Here is an 18,759-nt window from a genome sequence, read left to right as displayed (position 1 = left end):
GAACTTCAGCCACATCCAGCGAAATTAAAATAGAATAAGATGAAATAAATAGGAGGTCTCTGATAGCCAGATGCAGAAGTTGCTGCCCTGCTCCGTCTCATAACCGGTCTATCAGCAGAATCAGACATGACCATATGTCTGGCTGAACACCTCCATATGGACAGCCTGCTAATATTTAGTAAGATATGTATGTAAATGATCATTAGTATTGTGGCTATGATGACCGAGCAGGTTCAGAAAACTGTCTCACTTTACTGTAACGCAGCCTTTAAGACCAGGGAATGACAACATCGACGTTATATCACCATATTACCACAACCTCAATCCCACTGTCACAATCTATTACATTATATCATATCATATTATATTACATTATATCATATTACATTACATTATATCATATTGTAGCCACACACCGTCCACATCAGAGCTCATCTCTGCCTGTCTTGGTTAAAATGTGACGAAGGTGTGAAGATGAAGTAAACAAATGTTACCAGTTTTTAAAGCCGGTGTCGCAGAACTCATCCCGTATGGATCACAGTGGTGGACACGGGTTGAAACCCATAGGCTGAAAAGTAGAGAGAGAGACAGACGGAGAGAGACAAACACACACACACACACACAGAAAGAGAGACAGAGACACACACACACACAAAGAGACAGCGAGACGGGGAGAGTGAGAGACGGAGAGAGGATGGAAAAATGGAAAAGTGCAGTCGCATCAGTACCTTGGTAAAATAACCGTGTGTGTGTGTGTGTGTGTGTGTGTGTGTGTGTGTCAGTCAGCATTGTTTTTTTAGTCTTTGTGCGTGCCTGTAAGTTGTGATGTGAATCATATCGGGTGTTCATGCCTTCGTATTTCACTGCATCTGCTTTGTTTTGACGTGGGCGTTCCCGTCCCGCCGCCTCGTCCCGCGACCGCATGTGTGATTATCAAACCCTAACGTACCGGATGTGTTGACGCTATAATGCAGCTACAGTAATGTCCGTAACATATATTTGTCGCTTCTGAACACCCCGTCCGAACCGTGCCCGTCGTTCACATCCTGACCGAGGTGCCCCGGCGGTGTACTACGATAAATACGGCTTACCTCAGTCCAGAGAACCTCCCATCCAGTTACGGCCACACTTTGGGAATATTCGGCTCATAGTTATTGTTGATTTACTGGATGACAGAAAGTAACGACACACAAAAAAACATGTTGTAGTGCAGTTAGTTTCCTTTAAGAAGTGGGATTCAGAAGCTGATATTGGGTTTATGTGTTCACATGTTACACTTCTTCATAGGCCCGTAGGAACGGCACCCGCTGGTTCCAGCGGGTCTGACTTTCTTCCTGTTTTACAGAACTCGCCGTCTATTGTACCCGCCGGTGTCGAAACCCGACTGTCAGACGTCTGAAATAACAGCAACAAAGCTCCGAGTCCGACTGATGAACATGCAAACATGCTGCTCTTCTCCTCACACACACACACACTCACACACACACACACACACACACACTCAGAACAGATTATTCAGTATACAACAGTGACATCTTCAGTTGAACGGGTGGAGGACCGGCATGAGGCACCAAACAGAAACAATAGACACAATAGAAAACATTCTTTCAGGACCCTCTCGTCTGTTGATGTCGTCTCCCCAGAGAAAGGTGGGGGGGGCAGAAAGGAGGGATGGAGAGTTTGTGGGTAATTACTACCGTTTCTGTGAGCGGGGGGGGGGGGTAACATGGCGAAGGTGTGTTCATTAAGAGTTACTTGGTGTTCGCCCGTTTCCTCTGAAGTCACACAGAGGAAGTGGCGGCGGCGAACGTTGTCCTGAGGCGGCGTGGCGACGTGCAGTAAAGTGTCGGGCTGAGCTGGAAAAAGTCCCGCGGATGTTCTGGGGGTGTGTGTGTGTGTGTGTGTGTTTGTTTTGTAACGCACCGTTAGACAGTAATGTGTGTCTCTGCAAATGAAGCGTTGTGGTGTATTTGTGATCCATCTGACGCACACCTTGTAATCACGAAACCGTATTGTAGAAAAATCAATATTTGCTTTGGTTTGGGGGGGGGGGGGTTTCCCCCCTTTTCTCCCCAGTTGTATCTGTCCAATCACCCCACTCTTTCCGAGCCGTCCCGGTCGCTGCTCCACCCCCTCTGCCGAGCCGGGGAGGGCTGCAGACTACCACATGCCTCCTCCCATACACGTGGAGCCGCTTCTTTTTACCTGACAGTGAGGAGTCTCACCAGTGGGAGGATCCCGCTACTCACCCCAGTGCGCCCTCCCCCTGAACAGGTGCCCTGACCGGCCAGAGGAGGCGCTAGTGCAGCGACCAGGACACACACCCACATCCGTTTTCCCACCCGCAGACACGGCCAATTGTGTCTGTAGGGACGCCCGACCAAGCCGGAGGTAACACGGGGATTCGAATAGACCGCCACGCCGCCCGGACGCCCCCAAATCAATATAGTTTGTATTTAATACTGGCCTGCTGACCTCAGAGACCGTCGGAAGAATCCCGACGCTTTCCAACAGAGGAAACCATTAAAACCGCCATGTTGTGTAGTGTGTTTATGGACACTGAGCTGATGGTTTTACTGGTTCCCATCAGAAACCATTAAAACCTGATCCTGAAGGTGTCCAATAGACATACCAATGCAGACCAGTACATACCGTCGAAAACCATCACCGTTACCAGTCGACCCACTGAAACCATCAGAACTTGTTTTGACGGGTTTAGTGTGCATTTGTGCACTTTCAAAATACTTAAAATAATTTCCCCGCCATCCCCCAAACTCCACCTCTCGTTGTGTGCGTTTGATTTGCAGCTTGTAGTGTGCTGGAGGAGCGTGCACCAGACCGCCAACCCACAGTCCACCTTATTACCTTTGGTTGATTGTTTTGATTTTGAGATACTTTATTGATCCCTGTGGGGAAATCACGCTCTGCATTTAACCGCCCTGGCTGTGTGGCGAGGAGCAGTGGGCCGCCGCCGCCGCCGCGCAGGCACCCGGGACCAACTCCACTTCTTCTTTCCATGCCTCCGGTCAAGGGCACAGACTGGAGCACTAACCCTAAGATGGGATCCCTCCCATACCGGCACACAGCCGGCTGCAAATCAAACGCTCGGCGTCTTTCTGTCCAGTCCCTTATGGGTGAGCGGTGAGGGAGGAGGCGGCTAAGGTGGAAATGTGATGCTTCACCTTTCCTGCTTTCTGTCCGGCATGTTGTAAAAGCCGTGTGCCCGCTGTAGCCGTCTCAGTACCGCACGTTTAAAACCGGTTCTGCACGACGGGTAACGCCACGCTGTTGTTCTGTAAAGGTACTCGTATGTCACGTCGTCCACGGTGGAAACAAAGTCAGCACCTCAGCATTTGACCTGGTTTCCTGGTGGCCGGTTTAATCGGGTGCGCTGCTGGAAGAACAGGTCAAATCTTGTGGCGTGGCGGCTCGTGAACCATCGATCCAACCAGCGCTGACCGGGTGGTGTATTTTATCGTTTCATAAAACAACAACACTGTATTTCATTTTGAACTCGTATTTTGGTTGCAAAGTATGTGTTGATAGGCGTCCTGGTAGTGTAAGAGTCTATTTGCCTACCAACACGGGGATCGCCGGTTTGAATCCCTGTGTTACCTCCGGCTTGGTCGGGCGTCCCCACTGATGCAATTGGCCGTGTCTGCGGGCGGGAAGCCGGGATGTGTCCTGGTCGCTGCACTAGCGCCTCCTCTGGTCGGTCAGGGTGCCCATTCAGGGGAACTGGGGGGGTAGTGTGATCCTCCCACGTGCTACGTCCCCCTGGTGAAACTCCTCACTGTCGGGTGAAAAGAAGCGGCTGGTGACTCCACATGTATGGGAGGAGGCATGTGGTAGTCTGCAGCCCTCCCCGGATCGGCAGAGGGGGGTGGAGCGGAGACCGGGACGGCTCAGAAGAGTGGGGTAAATGGCCAAGTACAATTGGGGAGAAGGGGGGGGGGGGCCCTCAAAAAAAAAGTGTTGATGTGTTTTGGCCGCCAGGAGAGTTTAGATTCAGAACTGTGAGTGGGTATCACCCCCCCCCCCTTACCCCCCGCCAACCCCATGATACACCCTTGGAAACGTCAGCAGGAAGGAGGCTCTGCAGACGTGAGGGCTTAAATCCGTCTCCCGTCACGTGCGAGGCCTCCGCGCTCCCCGCCATGTGACATCCTGCTAAGACGTGTCAAATTAAAGCACCGGAGAACACCTCCCTGTGCCGCTCGCTTCCCCGCCAAGGCAAACTAAACCCCGCCAAGGCAAACTAAACCCCGCCCGCCTTCTGCTCCTGCCCTCGTGCACGTTATTCTAACTTGCTGTTTTTTTTATCAGAAATGGAGATAGGATGAGCAGCGGGAGGATGAATTTGCCGCTCGGTGCCGGACGAAAGTGTTTTTTAAGTGATGGTGGTAATTCTACCCTTATCACACCAGCCTGTATCGTCCCCGGGTTGTGTAAATGTTTGCTTTGTGTCATGTTTTTTTTTTTTTTTTTGCGCGTCGGTAGCATCCAGACATACATTAGAGCGGGGCGGCGTGCGTTGCTTTGCACACCTCGGGGTTTAAAGCGCCCGCCTTGTTGATCGGCTGCAGGAATACGACTTCTGAAAAAAGATAAATACAATGCAATACGCCACCCGCATAATACTTGAAACTGGCATCTGAAATGTCATTTACATATATTAGCATATAAAGTAATTGGCACAGATGCCAAGGAAGCAGCCACAAACAGATTAATTGTCATCAAGCAGCGGCGGTGACATAGTTAAAAATGAGCCGCTTTTAAGGCGCCAATTATCAGAGAATTTCCAAAGTAACCCCCCTTTTTTTTTTTCATCAGCGATTCTCTTCATGACGTTTTTTTTTTGGGGAGGGGGGTCTCTCACACACACACACACACACACACACACACACACAGAAAGACAGACATAATATGCACAGTATCAGCATCCTAAATGTATAAATATTGTAAATAGCTGTCTGTCGTCTTTCAAGTTGTGGTCTTTGAAATCGGGCCACGCCGCGTCGCCGGGTTTGAAAACAAGCACATGTGCCTTTTGTTTAGCCAGAGACGAGAACAAACGGCGGATTCTCGCACGTGCCCGTTGTGAGAATCCATAATTAATTTCTGCAGACAGGAGCGAGGATACCGCCGCCGAGCCGCCCATATGCTGCTTTCTTACACAAACACGTTTTAATGCACGCCGAGCCATGACTTAAGCACAGGTATCACTGGGTTTGGTGTGTGTGTGTGTGTGTGTGTGTGTGTGTAACTTTAAAAAAAGATGCTCTGAACCCGGACATGTTTGTGTTTGATGAGACGCCATCTTTAATATTTCTCTCTCTCTGCACTGGAAATGCTGCAAGCCTCTTTTTGCACTTGACCCCTGCAGCCCTCTTGACCCCAAGGCCCTGCACCCGCATAACCAAGGCTCCGCCTTTTCGGTTTTTACCGAGTTTCACTGAAAAAGACCCAGATTTTTTTTAAAAGGAGCAGATCGGTTTAAACGGATTTTCACCCGGAATTCTGTGTTTCCGCGGAGCCAGAAGTTGTTCCTGTTCGTGTGAGGTTATGCGAAATTGGGCATGCTTGGATGGCTTTGAAAAATAAAAACCGAAAACCCTGAGCCTTGCGCATAGTGCATGCTTTTAAGTTTGCGTGCACGTGCCCACCTTTATGTTCGTGCCGGCGCCGGAAGGACCCGCCTGCGGGCGGCGCCGAGGCGTTTATAGCCAGCCGGAGGTTGATGGATTGGAGCACGGCTCGCAGTGTAGTCGGGGCTCTCTCCCTGGTAATAATTGGATAGTGGCTCCATTTGTAAGGTTGTCTGTGGGAATGCAGAGCTAACAAATGAGCTAGTTTAGCCGGGGCCGTACCGCTGGGAGCTTTAAACGCCGGATCGCGCTTCCTGCCCCCCCCCCCCCCTCCGCACGCCAGCCATCTTAACTAACGTATGTACTGCAGCCGCTGGCGAAACAAAGAGGCCTGTCCGGCACGCCTTTCGTGGCTTGACAGACATGTAAAGAGCAGCACAAAGGAGCACGGATAGCATCACACACATACACACACGCACACATACATGCAAACGCATACACACACGCACACATACATGCACACACACACACACACTCGGCAGTGGAGCTGTGATGAGTAAAAGTAGTTGTGCTTTGTCTACAGTCTAGTCACATGTTGGATTCATAGTTTGAAAGATCTGTTACGTGTGTGTGTGAATGTGTGTGCGCATGTGTATGTGTGTGTGTGTGTTTGCATGTCTGTGTGTATGTGTGCATGTGTGTGTGTGCATGTATATGTGCATGTGTATGTATGTGTGTATGTCTGTTTGTGCATGTGTGTGTATATGTGTGTGTGTGTGTGTGTGTATGTATGTGTGTGTGTTATAGTGTAGAGGCATTCAGAGAGAACCCTGAAATGATACACAATAATATACATACATACACAAACTATCCACTCACAGTATCTACCCTAAAAACACACTGCCCAGTGGGTTCTGCACATCTGAGTGCCTTTGCTTTTTGCACGTGTGTGTGTGTGTGTGTGTGTGTGTGTGTGTGTGTGCATATGTATGTTTGTGTGCGTGCGTGTGTGTGAGAGAGAGAGTTTGTGTGCACGTTGCCATGTGTGTTTATATTCCTTAATGGCGGTGTAATGCGGGGCCAGCAGGAACCTGCCTTCATCTCTATTAGCTCAGTAGCCTGGCAAACAAAGAGAGTCTGTGGCCGTGGCACCGAGCCAGACAAGAATCAACCGCACAAGCACTTGTCCATCTGTGTCTCTTTCCTACCCTCCTCCTCCTCCTCCTCCTCCTCTCCTCCTTCCCTGGGTGTGAAACGCTCCCCCTCTCTCTGTTGGTAAGGAGGAAAACACACACACGTCTTCATTCTGGGCTCAGCGGTCTGCTTACTCAGTGCAGGGGTGTCGATCCTTCCACTCCCCGATAGAGTGCAACACAGAATATATAGTGGGGGTGAGCCGGGGGGAGAGAGCAGGCCTGACGAGGCCTGTGCACGCTGTCCTGCAGCCTGTGTTACTCTGTGTGTGTGTGTGTGTGTGTGTGTGTTGGATTGTGTGCCTGTGTATATGTGTGTGGACTATATGCCTTAGTGTGTGTGCCTGTGTATGAGTTTGTGAGACTTTTTTTCCTATGTGTATTTGCATCTGTGTGTGTTTGTGACGTTGTATTCCTTTATATGCTTGTGTGTGTATGTGTGTGTATGAATGTGTGTGTTTGTCAGACCAGGGGACTTTACTTTCACACTCCACAATGTCGTTTTGCTCGGCTTGAGGTCAAAGACCTGTTTTTTTGGAGGACCCCCCCCTTTTTTTTTTCTCCCCAGTTGTATCCAGCCAATAGCCCCACTCTTCTGAGCCGTCCCGGTCGCGGCCTCACCCCCTCTGCTGATCCGGGGAGGGCTGCAGACTACCACATGTCTCCTCCCATACATGTGGAGTCACCAGCCGCTTCTTTTCACCTGACAGTGAGGAGTTTCGCCAGGGGGACGTAGCGCGTGGGAGGATCACGCTATTCCCCCCCCAAACAGGAACCTCGACCGACCAGAGGAGGCGCTAGTGCTGTGACCAGGACACATACCCACATCCGGCTTCCCACCCGCAGACACGGCCAATTGTGTCTGTAGGGACGCCCGACCAAGCCGGAGGTAACACGGGGATTCGAACCGGCGAATGTTGGTAGGCGACGGAATAGACCGCCACGCCACCTGGACACCCCCAACACCTGTTTTCTACCAAACGAATCATATTTTACTGCAGTGGGGAGCTACTCCTTCCTCCTATACGTCTCTCATTGTCGATAGACTCGATCAGTTTGCTGCTTTCATGTTGGACATGAAGAGCAGAAGTGTCTTCACATCCAGTCTGTGCACAGTGTCTTTCCTCTGCACAGCTTGGGTCCCTCTGCACACCTTGGGTCCCTCTGCACACCTTGGGTCCCTCTGCACACCTTGTGTCCCTCTGCACATCTTGTGTCCCTCTGCACACCTTGGGTCCCTCTGCACATCTTGTGTCCCTCTGCACACCTTGTGTCCCTCTGCACATCTTGTGTCCCTCTGCACACCTTGGGTCCCTCTGCACATCTTGTGTCCCTCTGCACATCTTGTGTCCCTCTGCACATCTTGTGTCCCTCTGCACACCTTGGGTCCCTCTGCACACCTTGGGTCCCTCTGCACACCTTGGGTCCCTCTGCACACCTTGTGTCCCTCTTCACATCCTGTGTCCTCTGGTTACTGATGTCTGCATCACCGGGGAGATGGAGGTAGAAGGAGGTGGCGGAAGAAGGAGATGAAGGTAGAAAGAGGTGGCGGTAGAAGGAGATGGAGGTAGAACGAGGCAGAGGTAGAAGAACAGCCGCCCCCTGGTGGGATGTGTCCTCATGCAGGCAGCAGCCTGTCTCCACTGGGTCTAACACGTAGGGGCATCTGCTCTGCTAAACGCTGGCTTTTGTGACAACATGGCCACCCCCTGCCCGAGCCTGGACTAGTTTATCATGGATGGGGAGGCAACATGACCACCCCCTGCCCGAGCCTGGACTAGTTTATCGTGGATGGGGAGGCAACATGGCCACCCCCTGCCCGAGCCTGGACTAGTTTATCGTGGATGGGGAGGCAACATGGCCACCCCCTGCCCGAGCCTGGACTAGTTTATCGTGGATGGGGAGGCGAGCGGGATCTCTCCTGAACTCCTCTTAGTCCGAGTCAGACCTGAACCTGCTGCGTCCTGGCGTAGTAATGTCATCAACTTCAAACGTATGTGTGGTTTTCTTGCCGTCGCAGCCGGTCACAGTGACAAGTAGGCGCACAACTGTTAGCATAAACCCCATGTGACACAAAAGCACACACACACACATCCATACTACTCTCATTTTCGGTGTTGGACAGATCGGCGGGGGGGGGGGGGTTGGGAGGTGGAAGGATGGAGGACACCATTGTATATTTTGCCCCCACACTCGTTTTTGATCTCTCTTCTCATTCTCTTTCCCTCTTTCTCCCCCTCCAAGACGGAGCAGGGACAGCCCCCCCCCACACTCTTTTTACATGTCTTCAGGAGTTGGGGGGTGGGGGTGGGGTGGAAGGGGCTGCCTCATTCAAAAAGTGCATTGTTCAAAGACAATGCATGCCAAGGAGAAAGGAGATGAAGGAAGGGAGCGGTGTGTGTGTGTGTGTGTGTGTGTTTGGGAGGAGGGGGGGGGCACATGACAGGTCCCCTTTTATCAGCAGCTTTAGCCGTTGATGCCATTAGCGCCCAAGTTTCATTAAAATGGGTGTGTGAGAGAGAGAGAGAGAGAATGGATGTGCAGGTAGGCGGGCGTGCCTGGTTAGGGGGGGGGGGGACTGATAGACAAGACCCCAAACTTCAAAGACTTAGGAGGTGTGTGTGTGTGTGTGGGGGGGGGGGTGGATACGGTGGTGCAGCATCTACTCAGCCTTCTGCACAGACTAAACTAAACAAGAAATGAACCACAGGTTACAAAAACATGGTCACATGTGAACATGCACTGGGGGTAGTTATGGGTAGATGGTGGGTGGTATTCATGGGTAGTTGGTGGTGGATGGGGGTAGTGGGTGGTAGTTATGGGTAGTGGGTGGTGGTTATGGGTAGATGGTGGTGGATGGGGGTACTGGGTGGTGGTTATGGGTAGATGGTGGTGGATGGGGGTAGTTGTTGGTAGTTTGGGTGCGAAAGTAGAGGTGAGTAAATGAGAATATGTCCATGAACGTGTGTGTGTGTGTGTGTGTGTGTGTGTGTGTGTGTGTGTGTGTGTGTGTGTGTGTGTGTGTGTGTGTGTGTGTGTGTGTGTGTGTGTGTGTGTGTACAAGTCAGAGCAGCATCCAGCCAGCTCTGTTTGTGTCTATGTGTGTTTTCATGTATGCTCGTGTGTGTCCATGTATGTTCATGGTCCCGCTTTCACCTCTCTGGCTCTAGTATGTCATGGCTGATATCTCCCCCTCCTCCCTCCCTCCCTCCCTCTCTCTATCCAGAAGGCAATGGCTGTGACCTCTGACTCTTTCACCCTTGCTTCCTCTGCCCCCCCCCCCCCTTATGTGCTTATCCTGCAGCACCTCCTTCTGCGCCTCCCTCTTTCTCCACCAGAAGGTTGGACCGATGTTCTCCACATGCCCGCCTCTCATCCTTCAACCTGCACCCCCTCCTCACCCACCCCCGCTGTTGGCACAGGCGCCGGGGTGTGTGTGTGTGTGTGTGTGTGTGTGTGTGTGTGTGTGTGTGTAGCAGGCTGGCTGCTGTGTGGCGAGTGTGTGCCCTCTGTCACTCATGCAGCGCGGCCCTGTCCAACTGTCACTTCCTGACAGGCCGATAATCAATCTCTTTATTAACTGCTCTGCTGCGGACCGCCACCGCCGAGGAGGAGGAGATGGAGGTGTGTCTCTGTGTGTGTGTCTGTGTGTGTGTGTGTGTTGGGGGGGGGGGGTTCATGCTGCTGCAGCTTTTCTCTCTGTCTGGCAAAGAAACCTGGGAGTTTTTGGGTTTCTTTGCCCGGCGAGGGGGAAAAAAAGATGGGCGGAAGGTGCGGAAAGAGTCGGGAGGGTTGCAGGGTGGGTAAGATATCATGAATACTGACTTCGTTACACTTACCAACACTTTTACCGCACACCCACGCACGCACAAACATTCATTTATGGATAGACGGTGCAGTTCTGCAAGCCGGTGGCGTGAGGGTAAAAAGAGGAAGGGAGAGATGGACCTGATCGTGCGTTGGAAAGAAAGTGTAGAAACAAAAAAAAAAACAGGAAAATGAAGAGAAAACCTGTTCTCTTCCTGCATGTGCACTTCCGAACCACCCTTTGTTTTGTTTTTAGAGAGGAAGAAGAAGAAGAAGAAGAAGAACGGCGTCGTCTCGGTGTTTCCGCACCTGACAGGAACGAAGTTGCGGTCCGGAATCTGGAGGCGCGGCTGGTCGGGTGTGGGTTTTTGGGCCGGGCGTGGATGGCATGGTGTGAGCCGGATGCAGGGGTCCTGTCTCCAGCACTCATGCCTGACAGCATCACACCGGGCGCGCGCTGGAGGGCCCCGTCGTCACGGCGATAATTTATGAGGCGGGAAACAGCATCACTAACGCTGACGGCCAGCCAACCAGCTCGCTTGGCAACCTCGCCCGGCGCTGCTGGAGACACGGCAAACCACCTGGGAGTCGGCGCGCTCCCTCCGTCTTTCGCCCTCTCTCGCTCTCTCCTTCTTCTCCTCTACTTGTATTTCTTTTTTAAAATTTCTTTCACCGTATCCCCCCCCCACCCCCACCCCACCCCCACCCCCGAGCTCAACGCCTTTCTCTTCTCAACCATTTCTATCTTCCCTCTTCCACCGTCGCTTCTGTTTTCCGTCCCTGCTTTTTTTTATCAGGCCACACAAAGAATTTAATATCTGGCACACTTGGTCTGTTTACCCCATTTTACTTTTGTTTTTGTTTGTTTTTTGGCGTGGAGGAAATGGGATTCTGCGGCTGACGTGAAGTGTGGTGTGAAGATGTTTCTGCTGTGTCTCAGTTCAGCTGAACACTGCACAGCAGGGATGGGCAACGTGGTCCAGAAAGGTCCGGTGTGGGTGCAGGTCTTCGTTCCAACCAAGGAGTGACACACCTGAGTCTACAAATCAAGGTCCTTAGCAAAGACTATTGGTTGACTAGTAGAATCAGGTGTGCAACTTCTTACATCCGGAAGGTCACTGGCTAGCCACCATCTGATACCGCCGTGTTGGTGTTCCCACGACATCATGATTAATGTTGCTCCAGGACCGTCGTTGCAACGGACCGATCGCATCGTTGCGGTGTCTGTGACGGGATAACGACCGGAAAAATACCAATGTTGACCCAACAGAACCACAACCTTACCCTAACCTTACCCGATGGCTAACCCACAACCGTCTTTTTCCCCGTGTCGCACGGGCATGACAGCACAACACCATGACTGGCCCATTGCAGCGACATGATGTCATAGGAACCACACCAACACGCCGGTATCGGATACACCGTTGGTTAGAGCCTCTTAATGTGTGCTATTGTCCTTGACCACATTACGGTAGTTTAAGAGGTGGTTAAGGGGGTGTCCGGGTTTGAATCCCCGCGTTACCTCCGGCTTGGTCGGGCGTCCCTACAGACACAATCGGCCGTGTCTGCGGGTGGGAAGCCGGATGTGGGTATGTGTCCTGGTCGCTGCACTAGCGCCTCCTCTGGTCGGTTGGGGCGTCTGTTCATGAGGGAGGGGGAACTGGGGGGAATAGCTTGATCCTCCCACGTGCTATGTGTACCCCCTGGCGAAACTCCTCACTGTCAGGCGAAAAGCGGCCGGCGACTCCGTATGTATCGGAGGAGGCATGTGGTAGTCCGCAGCCCTCCCCGGACGGGGTGGAGCAGCGACCGGGATGCCCCGGAAGAGTGGGGTAATTGGCTGGGTACAAGTGGAGAGAAAAACGGGGGTGGTTAGGAATGTGATATGTCTATAGTACTCCATATTGGCTTGGGGGATTCACAATACGTCTTACCCGCAGGTTTCTCAGTACCAAGTCCCCCAAGTACAACCTGACTTTCTTTAGGGGTTTGTGTTTGACAAGTTGAACTTGGAAGTATAAACTCACAAGACTGCAGCATATAGAAAATACAGTGCACAGTGGGATTTGAGTACAGTTTGGGTATTGCAGAGTACTTGCTGTTATCGCTCAGTACTCAGATCTGCAGTACCGAGTGCTCGGCAGCTGAAGCTCTGACCCTCCGGTGTTGTTCCCAGTCCCTTCCTGAGTTCCTCTCATGTGTGGACTTGTGTGCCCATTCAGCTTAGCTGCTATGCTGCCTGACAGGATCCACCATGTTGTGGAGGGGCAGGTGATTATCGGCTGCTAGTTTGAAGGTGGTGTATCCTTCCTAAGGCTAAAAAAAATTTTTTTTTTTCAAATTTGCATTGCTTTTCCAAACACAGCAAACATTTGAAATCTACATTCTCACCCACTTATTTTCTGGGAAGTGAATTTGGTGATAAAATAAGTTGTCTGTGACGGCCTGGCAGCCTGTCCAGGGTGTCTTCCCCACCTGCCGCCCAGTGACTGCTGGGATAGGCTCCAGCATCCCCGCCACCCTGAGCAGCATCAGCGGTTTGGATGATGGCTGGATGGATAACAGTTGTGGTAGGAAAAGCATAATAAGTGAAGGGATGCGGCCTTGTGTTCCTCCGGTGTTGCTGTTATGGAGGAAATGAATGCTGGGAGCTTTGTGCATCTCAAGTCATCAAACGACGCCACCCTCGAGTGGGTGGATTAGCACACCGTAGGCCTTTTGAAGCGTTTCTGGCTAAGCGCTTAAAATCGTGTTTTGGGGCAGATGATGTTTGACTGATTCACGAGGACACAAGTACACTTGGTGGAAAAACCTGTCCCCGGTCTGGGGACATTACAGAATGCCTGACAGTGTGTGTCTCTAATTCAGCGCCGCTGTGTGTTTTCTGTGATTTGATCAACAGGACGAGTTTCTGATGGCGACCCAGAAGCGACTGCTGTCCGAGATAGCCGACCTGTGTGTCGCCAACGCGCGCCGCGCTGCCGTCGCCGCCACCGAAACCACCGAGCTGCAGCCAGAACGCCCCCCCCTCCGAGACCCGAGGACGAGCTGACAGTATGACTATCTGCACTCACCAATACACACACACACACACACACCAACACAATGACACGCAGACCCGTGTCCCGATGTTCCCGGCCCAAACAGCTGACTTCAGATATATGCGAATAATAATTCGATCACAAATAATGATAACCATAAAACTCCAAATCCAGGTAATAAAGCCAGAGCAGAGCCCCCTAATGAAACAGCAGCCGCCCCGCTGTTCCCCGCCTAATGTCCCCGCCGAGGCTCGCGCCACTTTCCATAAAGCAATTTTGCAAGCCCTCTCCAAACGTGAATCACCTAGAAATGAAGAGAACTGCCCCCCAGTGCCACCTCCACCACCCCCATACCCCAGCAGACACTGACTAAAGCTCGGCTGATTTGTCTGTACGTGTGTGTGTGCGCGTGTGTGTTGTTTGTGTATCTACGTGAATTTGAGAAAAAGGAGAAGGTGTATGTGTGTGTGTGTGCGCACTTGGGCTTGCATGTGTCTGTTGTGAATCCCTGTTTGCTTGTGTTCCATCATCGTTTAATGTGCACACTGATGCGTTGTGGGATGCTCTTCTGCGTCGCACACGTGTGTGTGTGTGTGTGTGTGTGTGTGAGTGGGGTGATGTAGTATGGCGTCATTACTCTGACAGAGATAGGAGCTGTAAAGCCTGCTGAAGTCGCATCTGCATTATTCAGCTTATAGTGTGTGGGGAGAAGCTCGACAACACGGCAGTATAACACAATTGGGGAATTGGTGTCTACAAGTGCGTCGGAGTATGTAAACGTTTTTGAGTCCACAAAGCTCGTTTTATATATATATATATATATATATATATATATATATATATATATATGTATATATATGTATATGTATATATGTATATATACATGGCGGCACGGTGACGCAGTGGTTAGACGGTTGCCTCACAGTGAGAAGGTCCTGGGTTCGAGCCCCAGCTTAGTCCAACCTTGGGGGGTCGTCCTCTGTGTGGAGTTTGCATGTTCTCCCCGTGTCTGCATGGGTTTCCTCCCACAGACCAAAGACATGTAGGTCAGATGAATTGACCATACTAACTTGTCCCTAGGTGTGAATGTGTGTGTGTGTGTGCCCTGTGATGGCCTGGCAGCCTGTCCAGGGTGTCTCCCCGCCTGCCGCCCAATGACTGCTGGGATAGGCTCCAGCACCCCATGACCCTGAGAGCAGGATAAGCGGTTGGGATAATGGATGGATGGATATATACTTTTCTTTTTCTTTTTTTACATTTGTGTCGTACGGCTAATGGACATACCAAGTGTGTGTCATTGCCACTCACAGATGTGTCAAGGTGTCAACATCAGTTGTGTGTTAATAAGTTTACTTTTTCATGGACTTAAACCAGACCCAGGTGTTACTTTGTCACTGAGTAATGCAGTAGTGTAATAATAATGAGTAATGCAGTAATGAGTAATGCAGTAGTGTAATAATAATGAGTAATACACTAGTGTAATAGTAATGAGTAATACACTAATGTAATAATAGAGTAATGCAGTAGTGTAATAATAATGAGTAATGCACTAGTGTAATAATAATGAGTAATACACTAATGTAATAATAAAGAGTAATGCAGTAGTGTAATGAGTAATACACTAGTGTAATAGTAACAAGTAATACACTAGTGTAATAATGAGTAATGCAGTAATGAGTAATGCAGTAGTGTAATAGTAATGAGTAATACACTAATGTAATAATAAAGAGTAATGCAGTAGTGTAATGAGTAATACACCAGTGTAATAGTAATAAGTAATACACTAGTGTAATAATAAGTAATACACTAGTGTAATAATAAAGAGTAATGCAGTAGTGTAATGAGTAATACACCAGTGTAATAGTAATAAGTAATACACTAGTGTAATAATAAGTAATACACTAGTGTAATAATAAGTAATACACTAGTGTAATAATAAAGAGTAATGCAGTAGTGTAATGAGTAATACACCAGTGTAATAGTAATAAGTAATACACTAGTGTAATAATAACGAGTAATGCACCAGTGTAATAGTAATAAGTAATACACTAGTGTAATAATAACGAGTAATGCATTAGTGTAATAGTAATAAGTAATACACTAGTGTAATAATAACGAGTAATGCATTAGTGTAATAGTAATAAGTAATACACTAGTGTAATAATGAGTAATGCAGTAGTGTAATAGTAATAAGTAATACACTAGTGTAATAATAAGTAATACACTAGTGTAATAATAATGAGTAATGCAGTAGTGTAATAATAATGAGTAATACACTAGTGTAATAATAATGAGTAATGCACTAGTGTAATAATAATAATGAGTAATGCAGTAGTGTATGATGTGCATGACAAATGTAGTTTTTCAACATGTAATCTGACCCGCAGCTCTTGTTATACAAAGAAAAATAAATAAAATACAAATTAGATAAATAAGTGTAAAACAAATCACAGTTCATGAAGGTTGTTTTGGAAGTACATTAATATGGTGGTTCTCAGACGGGGGCCGGTGGGGGTCACACACAGCGTCTCTTGATAGTAATGCCAGGAAGGTTCTGGAAGTTTCCTGGATAGCCGAATCAAAAGTGTTGAAACAGTCGAGCCTTACAAATCTGATTAACTTAACCAGAGTGTCAGTACGATCTTGTTATTATAGTGTTATTACAGTGTTATTATAGTGTCGAAGGTGTAATTGTATGTCAGTAATGACAAATCCATTTACATGTACACTTTTACTTTCTATGTGATGATATTATAGTCTGCTGGGGAGGTGTGTGTGTGTGTGTGTGTGTGTGTGTGTGTGTGTGTGTTTCCCAGGGACATTTGTTCACATTATTTGAGTGACACAAATTGCTCTTCTTACTGAGTAGTTTTAGCCTATTTTGCAGTTACTGTAAAACTTGTTGGCTGCAATAAAACTTTTTTTTTTCTGCACCTTAATATGAGCTTTTATTTTATTTTATTTATTTTCTATTTTTATTTATTTACTTTTTTCTCACCAATTGTTTCCGGCCAATTACCCCACTCTTCCGAGCCGTCCTGGTCGCTGCTCCACCCCCTCTGCCGATCCGGGGAGGGGTGCAGACTACTGTAGCACATGGGAGCATCACGCTATCCCCCCCCCCCCCCCCCGAACAGGTGCCCGACCGACCAGAAGAGGCGCTAGTGCAGTGACCAGGACACATACCCACATCCGGCTTCCCACCCGCAGACACGGCCAATTGTGTCTGTAGGGACGCCCGACCAAGCCGGAGGTAACACGGGGAATTGAACCGGCGATCCCCGTGTTGGTAGACGACAGAATAGTCCGCTACGCCACCCGGATGCCCAGGTTTTATTTTTTGTATCCTGGCGCACTTATTCAAGCTAATGTATTACTGACCCTAATGTACAATCTGCAGACACGCTAACAGAAACACTGTGAAACAGGAAGACATCCCGTCCAAACCACACGTCTTTAGACCATCTGTGAGGCGGATCATGACTTTAGCCATGTCGAGATATTAGCCTTATTTACATATTAGTCTGCCTCGGGTGTTAGATTGCAGAATAAGTGGCTGCTGAGTTGTGGCTTGCAGAGCACTCGTACACGGTTTCGCTGCCCCAGGGGGCTTTGCACCGACTTCCAAGCTTCGACTTGTTGACTTTGAACAAAGGGAGTTCAGACCCGTCCGTACCGCGTGACACCTGAACGCCTGTTTCATCATTTGCATGAATAACCTACCCAGCCCGCATTCCCCTCCGCTAAGCACTCGTTTGTAAAGGATCCAGTGATTGACAGATGAGCTCTGACGAGTGGATTTAGCAGGGGATATTTTTCCCTCCCTCTGCGTGAACTGGGATTCACACTTGATGCACCCACACCTATCAACCCCCCCCCACCCCCACCCCCCCACACACACACACAGACCGCCTCTATTCTCCTTGGCCTCACACATACACACCCTGGCTCGGGGGCTGTGGCGTGTCATGTGGGAACATGCGTGCGATTCTCCACACGGGTGTGTGAGGACGGGGGGGCTGGAGGCAGACTGACAGATCGGCATGTGTCGTCTCCGCCATTGTGAATCTTAACCCCTCCCACCCACGATTCACCTGATGTCTCACCTCCCTCACTCCATTTCCAGCTACCGCCGACACCTCCTCCTCCTCCTCCTCCACGTCTTCTTCCTCTGCCTCCTTTATCATGGCCCATGTGGGCATGGCGGCCTCCCAACCTTCGCTCGCCTCCAGCCAAGCGGCCCCCAAACGTCAGCCAAGCTCGCTCCATCCAGCCGGGCCCCGGATCACCTCCGCCAGCCTCCGCTCGACCCTGGAACCACATCCAGCCCTGATGGCAGAGAGAGACGAGGGGCAGATGTGTGGGCAGTGGGAGTAGGGCCGCGTCCATGACGGGGCCGGGTGTGCTTCATCACGCCGAGGACGAAGCGAGGGCAAAGTCAGAAGAGCGAAGGTGTGCACAGGCGCACATACCCGGTAACTGTCAGGTTAGCGAGGCCGTACCGGTGTTTTTGCAAGTTTTAGCACATTTATACGAAAACCATCACGTACACGTCGCAGTTCTTTTAACCATCTTCCACTGCACGCCACAGGATTTTCCGTTTTTTCCAACCCAGGCAGCCACCGGCTTCCTATATTTCAGTGTAGCATAAAAACCAACTTGCCGAGACTTGAAACTTGCTGATATAGTATGTAGGTGGCACATCACCAGGAACCTTTAGTAGCCTGTATGTGTTTCTTCAGTGAAGTTATCCATGCTGTATGATGACGGGTGAAAGTGCGGATGGGTTTGAGAAGTTGTCAGGTGTTTCACAACACATTTGAAGACACCAAGCAACAGAATGTATGCTTCCATCAGAAAGTAGTCCCCCCTGGGGGTGAGGGTGGGGCGATCCTTTTACAAACAAAATTCAAACATCCATGACTTGGATGTTAGCTGGCGAATCAGAGGGTTCTAAGGTGGGGTTGTCACCTGAACGTTTGAATGAAGGGAAATGGTGAACTTGGGTAATTATTCAGAAATCTTAAAAACTACGCTACGCTTTGGAAAACAGTCAGGAGTAATACAATGTATAGGCGACGAGTACTAAATGGGCTAAACCATGCAAAAACACCGGAATGGCCCTTTAAA

General features: G+C 49.8%; 1 protein-coding gene across 1 annotated transcript in view; it reads left to right on the top strand.

The window, feature by feature from the left end:
* si:dkey-288a3.2 (protein phosphatase 1 regulatory subunit 37) overlaps positions 1 to 18,006 on the top strand; it is a 74,327-nt gene extending 56,321 nt beyond the window's left edge. The window contains exons 11-12 of the mRNA XM_056296323.1: positions 13,491 to 13,608; positions 17,756 to 18,006. Of these exons, the coding sequence (XP_056152298.1) occupies positions 13,491 to 13,608; positions 17,756 to 18,006 (369 nt within the window). The remainder of the gene's footprint in view (positions 1 to 13,490; positions 13,609 to 17,755) is intronic.
* Positions 18,007 to 18,759: the final 753 nt, after the last annotated feature.

The sequence above is a fragment of the Lampris incognitus genome, chromosome 16, assembly GCF_029633865.1.
Source record: "Lampris incognitus isolate fLamInc1 chromosome 16, fLamInc1.hap2, whole genome shotgun sequence".
Taxonomy (NCBI): Eukaryota; Metazoa; Chordata; class Actinopteri; order Lampriformes; family Lampridae; genus Lampris; species Lampris incognitus.
The sequence above is the reverse complement of the archived record's forward strand: the minus strand, read 5'-3'. Positions and strand labels throughout refer to the sequence as shown.